General features: G+C 53.2%; 1 protein-coding gene across 1 annotated transcript; it reads left to right on the top strand.

Moving 5' to 3' along the window:
- The first annotated feature begins 3,688 nt into the window (after positions 1-3,688).
- S100A11 (S100 calcium binding protein A11) lies at positions 3,689-13,726 on the top strand. The gene is made up of 3 exons (XM_084824159.1): positions 3,689-3,762; positions 8,041-8,199; positions 13,404-13,726. Exons 1-3 carry the CDS (start codon positions 3,760-3,762, stop codon positions 13,569-13,571), a joined length of 330 nt encoding a protein of 109 aa, XP_084680285.1. The 5' UTR covers positions 3,689-3,759; the 3' UTR covers positions 13,572-13,726.
- The last annotated feature ends 2,564 nt before the right edge of the window (positions 13,727-16,290 follow it).

Below are 16,290 nucleotides of genomic sequence, written 5' to 3' on the forward strand. Positions count from 1 at the left end.
CGGCGCCCTCTTGCCTCTCTATGGCCTATGTGCAGCCATGCGTGCACATGAGCACCATGTAATGCGCAGCCTGCCCACTTCACAATGGGCGAGGCTCATTTCGAACCAAGGTGTCGCCTCCCTCTAATGGCAAGTTCAGGCGGAGAGTGCCGACAGAACTGGAGCCAAAATGGAGCCATTGAGAAAGAAAAGGGAGATATCGGTACACAAAGGGGAACCCTGAGGTTTGCAGAAGATCAAAAACTCTTTTGAAAAGGGACACACACACACACACCCCAAACAAACAAACAAACAAACAAAACCAGCCCAATTAGTTCTGAGCATGCTCAATAGCCACAGAATGTTGAGTTTGTTGGAAATGGGGGGGATGGAGAGAATGGATGGAATCATAGAATAGTAGAATCATAGAATAGTAGGGTTGGATGGGGCCTACAAGGCCATCGAGTCCAATCCCCAAGCAGAATCCTAAGCAGAAGCACTCCTGTTCGGAGGGTGGAGGAGATGCTGCAACTTTGTGTGGCAGCACATCGCTTGCTGACAAGCTAGCACCCCTCTGGCAACGTGCGATATCGTGAGGAAATGGAGAAATGATCCTTGGTGTGATAACAGCTGGTATCCCAGTTACTCAAGATGGGCGTCCTGTCTCGTCTGTGAAATATGGAAGGGAAACGGAAGAGGGTGGGTTTTTTCTGTTGCCCAGCCTTTGAGGGCGGACGGTCGGTTTTTGCTTAACCGTCTTTGACGGCCGGTGTTCACTCCGTGCCAGCGGAATGCACATTGCCCCGTGCCCACCTGTGTGATGCGTGAGAGAGAAAGTCTGGGGGTTTGGAGCTTTTGGGGAAGAAAGGTTGCTCGGTGGTTACCATCTAGCACTGGGGTGCACAGTCTCTTGCAGGCGGGCCACATGGGGCCGTCGGACACCCCCAGCATGGGCCACGGAGCTGTGAAGACTCTGCCCAGATAAGGGCAGGGTTTCCGTTGTTAATGCTAGCTAGGGGAAGCTTAGAAAAGGCCCTAGTACACGGCTGGGCAGCCTCTAGGGGTTAGCGGGCCACGTTGGCACCCGCCCCCCAGGACCCAGAGGAGCCGTACCCTTGCCAACTTACCACTTACCCCACCGATGTGATGCTAACATGTGGCAGCAAAGCATTGGTTTTCCTTTTAAAGGGGGCTTTTTATCCTGGCAGGCAGTGTGATGCAGAGCCACTGTGGTGTAGCAGTTGGACTGTTGGATTGGGACTCGGGAGATCCGGGTTCAAGTCCCCACTCACGAATGTCGCGTGGGTGGCTTTGGGCCAGTCACTGGCTCTCGGCCTAGCCTACCTCACAAGGAAGTTGTGAGAGGAGAGGAGGAGGAGCCCTGTGTCAGGGGTGCCTCTGAGCATAGGCAGTGGCAGAGTAGCTCAGAGTCCGAAGAGGAAGCGCAAAACGTGGGGGAGGAACTTTCCCAGTCTCTTCCAGGCGGGGAGAGACAGACTCCTCGGGTTTCAGTAGTCCAGCTGGATGGAGAGGGCTTCTCTTCACACACCCCTGTGAGAGATAGCGAACAGGGACAGGTGGGGCTTGGAGAGCCTGTATTCTTAGACGCCAGGTGCAGATGCAGAGCCGAGAGAGAGATGGCGGGGCGGAGCTGAGGCCATCTGCCCAATTGGCCCGTCGGGAACAGCAACGGGTAGAGACCTCACAAGATAGAGGGAGATCCCCCTGCTTAAGTTAGGCTAGCGTGCCCGCCTTTTCTCAAAACGGTGGGCAACTTTCAACATTCGTAGCTTCCCCTTGAACTCCCTGAAGGCTTTTCCTTTGTAGGCTGTGAGTTACTGGCAATTTGCATCTGTATGACCCATTGAAGTAAAGGATTAAAGAGCCGTGGATAGAAGCCCCTTGTCTGTGTTTTGATTTGGCTTTTGACGTTCAACAGGGACAAGAAGGAATCCTGACACCATATAAGCCACCTTGCAAGAGGAAAAAAGGTGGGGTATCAATATAATAATAATAAGTGAAGCATTAATTAAATAAAGTGGGGGGGCACAAAAAGGTCAGGGAGACACCGCTGTTCTGGCAAAAAGGAGATCCGAGGAGCCTGGGATGGTGGCTACCTGTCACTTGGAAATGAGCAGTGCATGTTTGCTTGCCATCTGCTCGACCAGTAGGTTTGCGCATGAGCCGTTTTATATATTTGTTTACAGCAGGCCCAGAGGTCTCCAGAGCTCTGTCCTCACAGGGGCCCTGGAAGGGCGGCACCAGAACCTCTGTATCAGTCGGGGGAATCGGATAGCGGGAGGAACCGAGACACGAAGCAGAGGGAAGAGAGGCCGCTGTGTCGAAATAGCTGGCGGCATGTTAGCCCGCGTTCCATGCGCAGGGCGTGGCGCGGAGCAAGCATGGGCAGAAAGAGGTGCTCCCAGAGAGTAGCAGCCTGGCACAAATGAACACGCAAGCATGACTGCATAGCTCCGGGCCAGGAAAGTCTTGAATGTCTCCGCCTGATGGATGTCTGCCTGTCATTCCATTTTTAAAGCTCAGCAGCTCTGCTGAAGAAAGGAAAATGGCAGCCATATCAGAAGCCCCTATATCCCACACACCCCCTTAACAGATTACCATACACTCCAGCTGTCTCAGTTTCCTGCTCCCCGTTCCTGGGAAAAGGACTTCAGGATTTCAGCCAGCCAGCCAGGCATGCCCTCTTCCAAGGTATTCCATTACGTTCCCTCTTCCCCACTGCCCCGCTCCAACACGCAGGCACCATCCCGTGCCCACAGGATATGTTCAGTCTTCCTGGGGCTGTTTTAGGGGAGTCCCCGCACCCCTTTCATTTTTTTCCGCTAAAGATCCTTTTTGTGCTTCTGCAAACCTCGGGGTTGTCCACGGATGCCAGGAGCTGGACCCGGCCCTGCGAGGTGGCAAAGGACGCAGGGGACCCAAAACCTCACCTCTCCTTTTGAAACAGTGACCGACCCATGGTCACAAAGTCAGCTTCACGGCCAGGTGGAGACTCGAACCCAGGTCTCGCCACTCGAAACCACATACCACACCCAAACCTGCCGCCCTCCAGATGTGCTGAACTACAACCCCCACTATCCCCTACCGGCACGGCTGGGGGTGATGGGAGCTGTCGCCCAGCACCTCTGGAGCACACCGGGTTGGGAGAGGCTGTGTTAGAGAGAGGGAAAACTCGTCAGACTGGCACTCCTTACTCCTGTGCCTGGAGAAATCTTTACCGGACAGATTTCTGCCTGCCACATGCTGATCTCCACAGGCCTGGGGAGGGCTGGCGTCGCAGGCGGGTTGGGGAAGGGGCCTCCGCAGCAGCTCAGCAGAGCGGCCTTCCCCATCTCTGCACAAGAAAAAGCCTCGCCGGTCAGATTTCTGCCTGTTGGGTGCAGATATCTGCACGTTTCGGACATGGGAGCCGGGGGGGGGGCATAGCAGAGGGAGAGGAGGGAGAGAACAGGATATGGAAGAAAAACAAGCCTCCCCACCAGCACATTCCTGAATGTATAAGGAAGGTGGGGTTTCTGCGTTCTCCACGCAGGCATGTCTGGCACTGCTGCTACAAAGTGATTGCTCAAGCGGGAGAGAGAGGCTGTCTCCGCAGGGGGAGCAGGGCGTTGGCTGAGCTGGGGAGGGGAGGGGAGGGGAGGGGAGGGGGAGGGGGAGAACCTCCCCTCACCCGCCCTAGCCATCGCTCAGAGCGAGCCAGCCAAGACACCGCCCGCCAGCCAGTTCTTGGGTCTGCGTCGCTCTCCTGTTTCCACAGCTATGGTAAGTTTGAACGGCTGTTGCTGGGCACTTTGCGGGGCAACTATGCGCCGTGATGCGCAGGACGAGACAAATGGTTTTCCCTTCCCCTCCCACACCGCTGTTCCCCCCCCCCCCCAGCTGCCGCCTTCCTCCCCCCAAGCACTCCTCCGAGCAACCTAGGCCCAAAGACATCTGTTTCCATGGGGTGGGAACGCGGAGGCAGAACTGGAGAGGGCTTTGGCAGGAAACCGAGAGACGCCCCGCCAAGGCTGAACTCACATTCTCCACCAGGACGGGGAAACGGGCTGGACAGGAGGCGCGGAAAGGGCCGCGGGACGTCCGAGGGACGCAGCAGGAGGAGGGCCCCAGTTTGTCCCCGTAGGCCTGATTCAGAGCCCCGTTCCTGATTCGTGTCCGCGGCACGTACGCCAATCCTTCGGTGCGGCCAACAGGTCCACCGGGAAGGGAGAGCGCATGTAAGCGCATAGCGTGACCTTCCCCAACCTGGTGGCCTCCAGGCGCTTGGGACGGCAACTCCCATTGTGCTGGCTGAGGATGGTGGGAGTTGTAGCCCTAGAAACCTGAAGGAGTTCTAGGTTGGGGGAAAAGCCGTCCACAGCCCCACCTTGCGTAGCCGCTGTGCGCCTCTGTGCCGCTCTGCAGTGCATTGGGGAAGCCCATCTCCCTTTCGTGCTGGAACGTGGCAGGCGCACCCGCCGTGTGAGCTGTGAGCCTTTTCATGCCTGGAACACAATCCACAAATGGTCTGGGGGGGGGGGGGGAAGCTTGACGTTGCCTTTCATCGCTCAGAGCGGTAGTCCAAGAAAACGCAGATGAATAAAGTCGAAGAGTTTCAGAACTCCTGGGATCATTCCCTCTCGGTTATGCGCTTCAGCGGCCCTGCGTTTCAAGGGAGGCCTGTGGAAGGGTGTGGCAGCACAGGCCATTTCGACACACCCGTCGCGCATAGCGTGCTATGCGCTCGCTTCCACACCTGCACGACATGCACTGCAAAAGTCACGGGGCGTGGGGGCCAAACACAGCCCCATAAATCCTGGGGAAATGTCAGCATGGGGAAGGCTTCTCTGGTATGGGAGCCCAGTGAGGGGGAAGATGGTACCTGTTGAATTTCTGCCTGCCGCACCACTGCTAAAGGCATCGGAACCCCTGCTTGGGGGGAGATAACTGATGGTTCAGTAGAGCCACATGACAGGCAGAAATCAAAGACGTCCCGCCTGCCTTGTCACTGCACCACCCTCCTGTAGAAGCCTTCACTGGTAGAACCTCTGCCTAGACGGCTATCATACAAGGTGCTGACATTTTCAGTTTGTTGAGTTTAGTTAGGTGTGTGTGTAGCAAATGTCACATTCCTGGCTCGGGTTGCCAACGCTTTGAACAAGCATTGCTCCTGTGCCTTTAGGGATGGTTCGATCTGCAGGCACTGGCAGGGGAGGGGGCATCCATCAAGAGCCCCCCCCCGCCCCCTGCCCCCCAATTTCCTACGAATCCAGCTGCTTCAAAGGTGCAAAAAAAGAGACCAGATCTCCTTTTCGTGGTCAGCTAGAAACTAGAAAGCTATTTCTAGCTGGCGCGGAAGTAATTCCCCGGAGCAAAACGACAACCGTGCACTGGTTCAGGCCAGCGCGAGAACTGTTGCACCAGGGAGTGTAGGGTGGTCGATCCGTGCCCCACATTCCTCTGGGCCTCAGGCAGGCAGCTTCAACTGCCTCTGGGCATGGGCGATTTTGCACTGGGGTAGAACCCATTCACCCCACAGCCTGCCCCCCCCCCCGAGACCCCCGTTCTCATCCATCAGGATATTGAGTTACGGAAGCCCCAAAAGGGAGTGGGACGTCTCTCCGCTGACGTCAGCCTGCAACCAAAAAAGCCTGAATTATTCCCGTCGTGTGCATTTCCCCAGGGGAAGCAGAATGCAATTGAGGCTGAGGGTGGTGCTAGTCCACAGGAAAAACTTCCTCTCTGCTGCCCTCCTCCGAGGCCTCTCATCCGCAAGGTTGCTGACTCCTTTTACAGACGGGGGGGGGGGGGGGACTGGGTTTCCCCCTCGCCCACAGCCCCGGCAGGTTCCCCCCTTTTTTTTCTTTTAAACAGGCAGGAATCCATCCATGGAAGCTCTCACTGCTGGCCAGGGGTGGGTGTCACGTTCTGGATTTCCGCTCTCGCTGTGCCGTGCCAAGTGGGGGGCGGGGGGGAAGGATCATCCCGTTTTCTAGGACAGCCTTCTCTGACCTGCTGCCCTCCCGACGGGTCGGACTGCGACTCCCATCATTCCCAGGCAGTATGGCCTGGGAACGACGGGAGTCGCAGCCCGACCCGTCGGGAGGGCACCAGGTTGGAGAAAAGGCAAAGCGCTGCTTTGCTAGCGAATGCGTAAGAGCGAGCCCCTGGGCACTCTGCACGTGCTCGACAGACCGACGGATCTGCCTTAGAGCAGAAGCCACGATCCCCTTTCTAGCTTGGCTCGCTCCGGGCTATTCGGAGGCAACCGGGGCCAGACCGTAAATATGTACAGAGGCCAACGTCCTCCTCCTCCTCCATCCAACGCTTCTGGGAATCGGGTGATCTCGGCCCCTGCGTGCCCCAAATTTCAGCTTCCTAGCTGGCACGGAAGTCCCCGTCCAGACGTGTTCTGATTCTCCCCTTTGGGGGGAGAGGTTTCGCCCTGCTCCTTCCTTCCTTCTTTCCTTCCTTCCTTCTCTCTCTCTCCCTCCCTCTCTCTCAATCTTTTTAAAATACTTTTGGAGGAGTCGGAAAAGCCTCAGGCTACGCATGAGCCAAGTGTCAGCTTTCTCGCTGGCGTGGATGTGCCCTGGGGCAGATGAGTCAGCCCTGAACCTTCTTCCACCAGCCGTTCTTCCTTGCAGGCTCTTGTCGCCCGACGACAAACGGAACGGAGAACCAGGGGGTCCTTCCCCTTCTTCTCCTTCATTGTCCCCCCTCCGCTCATCCAACTGAGCCCCGAGAGAGGAGAAAAGAGGGGTGTATTTGCTGGCCCCACAAGCCAGCGCTCTTTCCCGGAGGAAAAGGAGACACCCACGGCTCTCCTCCCCCCGCGCCACCCCACCCATGAGCTCATCGCTCTGCTCGGAGCTAATGCGCCATTTCACACGGTCCCTCTTGGCAGGCCGCAGCCCCGGCGGCCATCGCTCCGAAAAATGATTCACCGCCCAGAACCATCTCTGCCTCGCGGTGTCTCTCCTTTATTTTATTTTATTTATTTATTTATTTATTTCATTTCATTTCTATACCGCCCAATAGCCGAAGCTCTCTGGGCGGTTCACAAAATTAAAATGTTCTAATTGTTCTTACAGTTTGCTAAATGCCTGGACTCAAAGCCATGCTTATGCTGAGGGCCAAGCCCTTTGCTTGTTCGGAGTTGTGCTTGGCTTACAACCGTTTTAGATGTTACATGAATATACAAAGGGTTCCCGATTATGCATACAGCTGTATACCCAGGAACTCTTTTAGACCTTATCCTTTGCGCTTCAGAGGCATGTTTGGCTGCTAGAGGGCGAAATGAAGGCGACTGATCTTTCTCTCAAACGGGGACTCCAACCCCCATTAGCCCCAGCCGGGATGGCCAGTGCTTGGGGAGGAGGGGAGCCGCATTCTTTGTCCCTTTGCACGCTGCAGTATGTCCGTGCTCTACGGCTATAGCTCCTTGAATGGTTTTCCTGGTGTAAAGAGAGCCCGGTGCCGTGTGGCAGTTTGTGCGCTGGACGAGGCCTGGCAAATAGCCATGAAACTCTGCACATGGGTCTCCCCTACCTCGCAGGGATGTTGTGAGGGTGGGGGGGAGCCTTGTGTGTCATTCCTTGGTGGGATACAGATCGACAAACGTACCGTTCAAGGGCTGGATCCATACTAAAGAGAAGACCCGCTGAAATCAACGGGGCGTCAATTACTCATGGCCCATCGAAATCAATGGGAGTTCAGTTCGTCCCACTGATTTCAATGGGCCAGTTGTAGGCTTAAGTCCCGTATGACTAAATCTAGGTCCAAACAGGAAGGCAGAATGGTATGCATGTTCAGGCAGGTAAAAGGCCTACAACTCCCAGCATGCCCCATCCAACATGGCTAGCTGGGGCATGCTGGGAGTTGTAGGCCTTTCTTTCCAATGTGACCATCCGTAGGCTTGCACCCTCGATGTTGCTTTCTGGCTGCTCTGCTGGCCACCTTGGGATCGGAGAGTGAGGAATTAACATGAATTGCCGTCATGACCATAAATGCAATTTTTTTTTAAAAAAAGTTATAACCCGCACACTTGTCCTTTCGCAGTCATCAAAGTACCCCGTTGGTCCCACGGAAACCGAGCGGTGCATCGAGTCACTGCTGGCCGTTTTCCAGCGCTACGCTGGGAAGGATGGGAATGCCACTTCCCTCTCCAAGAAGGAGTTTCTCACCTTCATGAACACAGAGCTGGCGTCTTTCTCCAAGGTAGGATGTGCACCGTCTGGGAGCGTGTCAGGACCTGGCCCAGACTCGGCAACAGAACCCTTCCGACCTGTGGGAAGCAGCTTCCCCCCGCCCCCGGGGCAAGGTGCAGAACTGAGCACCGAAGCGTCCGCCTGGGCCCCGGAGTGGGGAGCATGGGCCCTTTGGAAGTTGTCGGATCCCAGCTCCCATTATCCCACGTTGGCCTTGGCTGATGGGAGGCGGAAGCAGACGTCTGGGGAGCCACCGTTTCCACAGGGGTGCCGAACCTCAGGTCCAAATCCACCACCAACCCGGGACGGGGACCCCAATCTGGCCTTCCAGGGTTCTCCAGATGACCACACCCCCCTCCACTGGCCCCGCTCCTTCCCCCCAAACCACTGAAAGTTTGATGGTTTCCCAGCTTTTCTGCCCCCCCCCCCCTTCTAAAACCTGGGAATGCCTCTCCTAAGGCTCAGTTCCGGGCAGCAACGGCTTTAAGCCAAAATAGGCCGGCACGTTTTGCATTTTGGCCCCGCCCCCTCTGAAACCTGCCCCCCCACTCCCACCCCGAGCTTCTCTGAAATGGAATTCGCCCCACTGGCTCAAAGACGTTCGACCAGTGGAGGCTGGTGGCTCCGATTTCGGAAGGGCTGGGCGTCCATTCTGGGTTTCAGTCCGAACCAGCCAGAACTCTAAAGGAGTGACCTAAGGCGCTGGACCCGATCCCCAAAATGGGTTCAGTGCCTTGGATAGCTCCTTTTAGAGTTCTGGCTGGTTCTGACTGAAACCCAGAATGGACGCACAGCCCCGCCAAAATCGGAGCCACCAGCTGCCGCTGAGTTCAACGTCTAGGCAATCGAGGGCTCTGGGGGCCTAGCTTGGACCTGCCGACTCACGTGGCCACCGGACCTCGGTGGACAGGAAGGGCTATACTAGTGTTCCTGTTCGGGCTGAGGCCTTGCCTGAGCAGCAACATCTCATAGAATCATAGAATTGTAGGGTTGGAAGGGGCCCACAAGACTATCAAGTCCAACCCCCTGCTCAATGCAGGAATCCAAGTCAGAGCATCCCCGACAAATGGCTGTCCAGCCTCACCATGAAGGCCTCCAGTGTGGGACAGCCCACCGCCTCCCTAGGTCATGGGTTCCATTGTCGTATCGCTCTAACAGTCAGGACGTTTTTCCTGATGTTCAGCCGGAATCTGGCTTCTCATCACTTGAGCCCATTATTCTGTGTCCTGCATTCTGGGGTGATGGAGAAGAAAGCCCAGGCTTCCTCTCTGTGGCAACCTTTCAAGTCCTTGAAGAGTGCTATGCTATCCTATCTCCCCTCGGTCTCCTCTTCTCAAGGCTAAACATGCCCAGTTCTTTCCGTCTCTCCTCACAGGGCTTTGTTTCCAGTCCCCTGTTCATCTTCGTTGCCCTCCTCTGAACCCTTTCCAGCTTGTCTGCATCCTTCTTAAAATGTGGTGCCCAGAACTGGACACAGTACTCCAGATCTCCCTGCCTTCCATCCCTTCTTCAGCTTCACTCCTTACTTCTGGCAGGCTCCTTCGCTCCAGCTCGCTTTGGCCGATGCCTCCTGTTCCTGACGTGTCCCTGCTTTCATTCCTGCTTGTTCCTTCACTCCCGCCCCGGGTGTCTTACCAGGCTCTGACCCCCCTGGTCCAGCTCCTGGCTTTTCATTGCAGGTTCCCAGCTTCTCTCTCTCGGCAGTGCCAACGACTCAGCCCCGAGAGAAGGTCAAAACACTGGCCTCGCCCGCACCCGTGTATCCGTCTTTCCGTCGGTGAAGAAAAGGGGAGGCTGCCATTCTCCCCCACAATGCCCCTCCAAATGACGCTACGTCACGGCAAAGCTGTCACGTTTCCCTTGGGCCCCCTCTTTCCTGACGCACTCACACACACGAATGGAGAGGCTTCAGTCTCAGGCCTTTAATTCACTGTCAACAGGTTCAGTACAGATGCAAATCCTCAAAAACGCTCAGGCTACAAAGGAATATGGCTGCTTCATTTTTTATTTATTTATTGCATTGATACCCCGCCTTTTTTCCTCTTGCAAGGAGCCCAAGGCGGCTCACATTATCCTCCTCCTCTCCATTTTATCCTCACAACAACAACCCTGTGAGGTGGGTTGGGCTGAGAGTATGCGACTGGCCCAAAGTCACCCAGTGAGCTTCCATGGCCGAGTGGGGACTAGAACCCGGATCTCCCAGCTCCTAGTCCAACACTCTCGCCACTACGCCACGCTGGCTCTTGCATTTACGAATGCATTACAAATGCATTTCATGCATTTACGAATGGCAACGGGGGATCCAGATGGGAGCTACGACGTTGCCAGCCGTTTGAAACAAGAACTTGCTGGCTAGAATAACTTAGGGAGGGAGCCTCCCCCCCTTCCAGTGATGCTCCCCTACGTCGACCCTCACGCGTCGCCAACCAGCTCGAACGTCTGAGCTCCGCATCTAACTTTCCCCTCTTAGCTCTGTGCCGCAGTCTAGCATCTCTCAGGTCGCAGCCCCCACTCTCCTCCTCCTCCTCCCGGCTTCTCAGAGAGGAGGGCAAGGGGGGCTTCAGGACCAGCCATCTGGGAGTTAGTGACCTGAGCAGCATGCCTACCCATCTCCGAACTGGCTTGGGAACATGCGTCCCCCGGTTCTGGCTGTTCCCCCTCTGAATGTGAGCTGCTATCTCCCTGCGCTCAGAATCAATCCTGACAGTAGCAGAACTGGCTAAATCCTGGGGCATTCTGGGGGAGCCAAAATGGCGGCCAGAAGCCAGGAAGAGAGCCAGCGAATTTCATCCCACCACCACCTTCAGCATTTGCCCTGGCAACAAAAGCAGCCAAAACGTCCACACGCACGCACACCAAGAAACGGAGGGTGCAAAAACTGCGGATGGGGCACTTCAGCCCAGCACGAGGTATATTCTGTGCCGACGGAAGGTGGCACTGCCCTGTACCGTTATGCAGAGTTCAGTCTGTAACACTCAGTAGCGTTGTAGCAGCGCATAAATCTTGTAGTGCAGTCGCTCATCATGGGAGTTCCACATAGCTCTGTCCACAAGGAGAGTCCAAAAATACGTTGATCGTTATTATTATTATTATTATTATTGATTTCATTGTTATTAATACTAATTTCTATACTGCCCAATAGTCGCATCTCTCTCTTTTTTAAATATATTTTTATTTATTTTATCTTTATAAATGAAATAAACAATACCAAAAATACCAACAACCTGATCAATACGACAATCTCTCAGCAATACAATATTCTGAAGAGGACACCACAATAACAAAAAGGAAAGGAAAAAGGGAAAGGGAAAGGGAAAGGGAAAGGGAAAGGGAAGGGAAGGGAAGGAAAGGAAAGGAAAGGAAAGGAAAGGAAAGGAAAGGAAAGGAAGTAAAAAGAAAAGACAATTTCCCCTTCCCTCCCCCTCTCCCTCCCCTTCAAAGGATTAAGTTTAAACTCCAACACCCCCCGGCCTCCGATGCCATTCTATTTTAAAAACTATATAACCTTAACAATCTTACAGTTTAATAAACAACCTTACATTTCAATATCATATCAATCTTATGTCAAAGAAACAGGTCTACAGTTCATTCCCAGTAGCCTATATTAACAATAATAATAATAATAATAATAGTAATAATAATGAAATATAGTATTATATAGTAATAAAACTTAAAATAAACCTTCAACAATCAGCAATATATTTTGTACTAGATATATAAATGCATGTGCACAAGACACCCTCAAACAATAAAGTTAAATACAGCATATCACATCTATTTCGATATAAGAAAAAAGAAAAAGAAAAGCAAGACAAGAGGAAAGAGAATAAAGAGAATAAAATAATATGTATAATCATTTATCTTCTGACCTAGCCTGGATCAGTCGAATCTCTCTGAGCGATTCAAAAGAATTCACACGCAGAAAAAAATGCAACCTACCACATGAAAGCATTGTACAACATTATAATAAAACTTAGTCTAAAAATTGTTTTTAAAAATTTAAAAACAATTTAAATAGCTAAAAATAATTTCAGTGAACCATTTCAATAGCAAGCCTGTTCAAGGCAGCAGAGATGTGCCCCTTCATATGCCATTAAATGCATATCTGTCTCTATCCAACCATCCATCCATCCATCCATCCGTCTACCTATGATATCTCTCTGTGTGTGCGCGTGCGCTCCTGTGGTAATCCATTTTCCCCCAGCTATTGTGAGAATTGCAGGGAGCAGGGAACCCTGTGGGGGGGTGGCAGGTCCTTGCTAACGAAAAAGTCCCCCATGAGCCCTGGTTCCGTTCAGTGGTGTAGTGGCAAATTCAGAACTGTGGGGTCCCTTCGTGACAGTTGCAGCCACGCCCCTCGCAGCCATGCCCCCTCGCAGCCACGCCCCCTCCTAAGATTGTACAACCTTGTAAGATGTACAGCCTTCAACCGGGATCCAAAAACGGTGCAGCTGAGAGGAAGGCAGGGGTATTTCCATCGGACATCTGAGAAAAAAGGCAGAGGTGTTGAAATCTTTTTCACTCACACACGCCCTCACTCACTCAAACACAAACGTTTTAGGTTTTCAAAATATGATACTCTATGGAAGCTTCACCCGCTCCACTCAGCCCTCCTGGACAGATCCCTTCTCATTTGAACAGCCCCCTTGCACATTCCCTTAGTGCCCCGACATCGCCCGTTAGCCTTCCCTAAGCTCCTTCCTTATATCTCTCCTATCCTGCAACAGAAACGTCCACACACCCAGCTGGATTGAACTACACACACACACACACACACACACACAGTGGTGTAGTGGTGAATTTGGAAATGCAGGAGCTCATTGTGACAATCTCCAAGGGCAGTCCAAAAATCTCAGGCCACTGTGTCGATCCATGTCAACAAACCCGTTCTAGGCGTTTTCATCTCCACCAGGAGCCAAGCACGTCCTTGGCAAAGCGAAGAGGCCTTAACTGCCCATTCCAGACCAAGGCATCCCAAAGACTTTGCATTCCAACACAGAACAATATACTGTTGCTTGGAAAATTCCTTCCCCCCACAGCGACAGTGAGGGTCACAGCTAAGCTCAGAGGGAGCAGGGAATTCTGAGGGGGGTGGCAGATGACATCACAGCCCCTGCTCATGAAAAAGTGCCGGGGCTGCGTCCCTGTGAGCCCGGCCTCCACGACACCACTGGTCCCGCTATACCACTGCTAACCCTCCTCGGTGCCTTTCAGAACCAGAAAGACCCGGGCGTCCTCGACCGCATGATGAAGAAGCTCGACATGAACTGCGACGGACAGCTGGACTTCGGCGAATTCTTGAACCTCATCGGGGGGCTGGCACAAGCTTGCCACTCCCACGTCCTGTCCTCCCCGACCAGCGGCGGCCCCCACAGACCATGACCATGCCCTGCGGGCCTTCCCAATCCGAGACCAACGTCATCCCAAACATTCCAGAATCTATCGCTCAGCATAGGGGACAAACCTGCACGCAAGCGTGGGCTGCCATCTTCTCGTGGTTGCTTCTCCTCAATAAAATCCATGCACGGATCCTAAAAGAGGTCCTTCTTTCCGTGTGAACATCTCTCTTCAGGGCTCTTTTGTCACGCCAAGTCTCTCAGCCAGCTTTCGGCAACCTGGTCCTAGGGATGTGGGGAGAAATTTGTTCAGTTCATATTTTAATGCAAACTTGCCGAACGCTGCCATTTCAAACCACTACGCGAGCTGAAACTCTGTTATCCTTCAAGATTCACGCTTCCCTCCAATTTGGCAATGAAGTTCTCCAATCCAAAAAGAACACACATGCATACATACATGCATAGATGGGAGGAAATAACATTTACGAATGCATTGTATTAGGGCAATTGCTTGCAAAGAATGAGTATATATGACAAAAACACATGTGTTAGGAGAAATGGACAGGAGAAAGCTGTTAATTTTCATGCAAATGTTTTTAAAACATCTCAGACTTGGGGATGAAAGCGAATTGACGACTGGAGAAAACCCTCAAAGTTCGAGATGAACCAAATTTAGGATTGAAAAAATGAGAAACTGGGAATAACTGAAATTGACGGATTCGTGCACCCCTACTTGCAGCCCTCCAGATGTGTGGACTGCGACTTCCATCGCCCTCAGCCATGATGATGGGAGTTGGAGTCCAACACATCTAGAGGGCAGCAGTTTGGAGAAGTCTGCTCTTTGCATTTGTGGAAATATCATGGAATTGTAGGGTTGGAAGGGGCCTACAAGACCATTGAGTCCAACCCCCTGCTCAATGCAGGAGTCCAAGTAAGAGCATCCCTGACAGGTGGCTGCCCAGCCTCATCTTGAAGGCCTCCAGCATGTGGGCAGGATTCTACGCTCAGGAGACGTTCTCTGCTTACACCTTCAGGTGTTCCTGCCCAGGGAGACCTGTGAGATCGACTTTGCTTTTGACCGCACAGACGAAAAGCATGTTAGGCATTATTAGGAAATGAATTGGGAAATAAAACTTCCAAGGTCATACTGACCATATATAAATCTATGGTGCGACCACGGTTGGAATACGGGGTACAGCACTGGTCCCCTAAAAAAGGATATTGCAGAGTTGGGAAAAGGGCAGAAAGGGGCAACTCAAATGATCAAGGGCCTAGAGCATCTCCCTGATGAAGAAATCTTACGACATATGGGTTGGTTTAGCTTGGGGAAAAGGGGATTGAGGGGGAGACGTGATGGAGGTGTACAGAATTATGCCTGGTGTGGAGGAAGTGAATATGGGGGCATTTTTCTCCCTCTCGCATAATAGTAGAACCCAGTGGGGTCCTCCCATGAAGCTGATTGGTGGGAGATTCAGGCTAGATAAAAAGGACTTCTGCACACAGCGCATAGCTAAAACTATGGAATTCGCTACTGCGAGATGTAGCGATGGCCACCACTTTGGATGGCTTTAAAGGGGGATTGGACAAATTCATGGAGGAGAAGGCTATCAGTGGCTACTAATCCTGAAGCTAGATGCGACCTCCACTATCAGAGGCAGGATGCCTACATACACCAGTTGCTGGGGAACATGGGTGGGAGGGTGCTGTTGCACTCCTGTCCTGCTTGTGGGTTTTCCATGGGCAGCTGGTTGAACAGAATGCTGGACTAGATGGACCCTTGGTCTGATCCAGCAGGGCTCTTCTTACGTTCAAGAAAAAATTCCACTTCCCACAATGCGTAAGGAATTGATGGAATTCCCTGTTGCAGGAAATGGTGATGGCCATGGGCTTGTCGACTTTAAAGGGAAGGGGATCAGACAAATTCATGGAGGAGGAGCAGCAGCAGCAGTCTATCAGTGGCTACTAGTCACAATAACTATATGGAACCTCCATGTTCAGCTGCAATCTACCTTGGAATGTCAGTAGCTAAGAGGTCAACCCTGGAGAGGGCTGTTGCCTCGTGCCCTGCTGGGAGACTACCTAGAGGTGCCAGACTCAATGGGTCTTTGGTCTGACCCAACAGGGATCTCCTTACGTTCTTACTAGGACGCCCAAGGTCCACCAACCAGCAAGGAGCAGATTCAAAATGGTGGCTCAGGGGGCGGAGCCAAATGCCTCCTGCACCCCGTGAGCCATGCCCTACAGGAGGGCTTGCATACGCAAAGACATACGCCCACGTGAGTTATCGCAGATCAGAGATTCAAAAGCAGGGGTGAGCAACACGTGGGCCGCAGGCCACATGGACACACACTCTGGGCTGTTTCCGCAGGCTCTGCTTCTTCCCCTACTTCCGAAATGGCAGCGGCCCAAACGGTGGCGATTTTGCATTGAAAGAAGGCACATCCCAAGTTTCAGCGCAAAAGCGCTGCAATTTCAGTCACCGCCGCCGCCGCCAATTCGGCGACAAATTCGGTGGCAGGGTGTGGCCCCCTGAGGGTGCCCCCCCAACCCCCAGAAGTTGCATGCCCCTGTTCTAATGAAAGGGGTGGGGGGGCAGCCTTTTCATCGCTGCTATTGCAAAACCATCCACAGATCTAACAGAACCTACGTTCATCCCACCCTCACAGGCGTGTCTTCCGAGCACTGGCGTGCCCTTGCTAATCCCTCAGTCCTGACTTCTGGTTCCCCGCTGCCTAACACTGGCCTTCTATTTGCTCTGCTGGATT

The sequence above is a fragment of the Heloderma suspectum genome, chromosome 17 (genome assembly GCF_057233095.1).
Source record: "Heloderma suspectum isolate Gila_16-S chromosome 17, 16-S_ref, whole genome shotgun sequence".
In the NCBI taxonomy this organism is placed as follows: Eukaryota; Metazoa; Chordata; class Lepidosauria; order Squamata; family Helodermatidae; genus Heloderma; species Heloderma suspectum.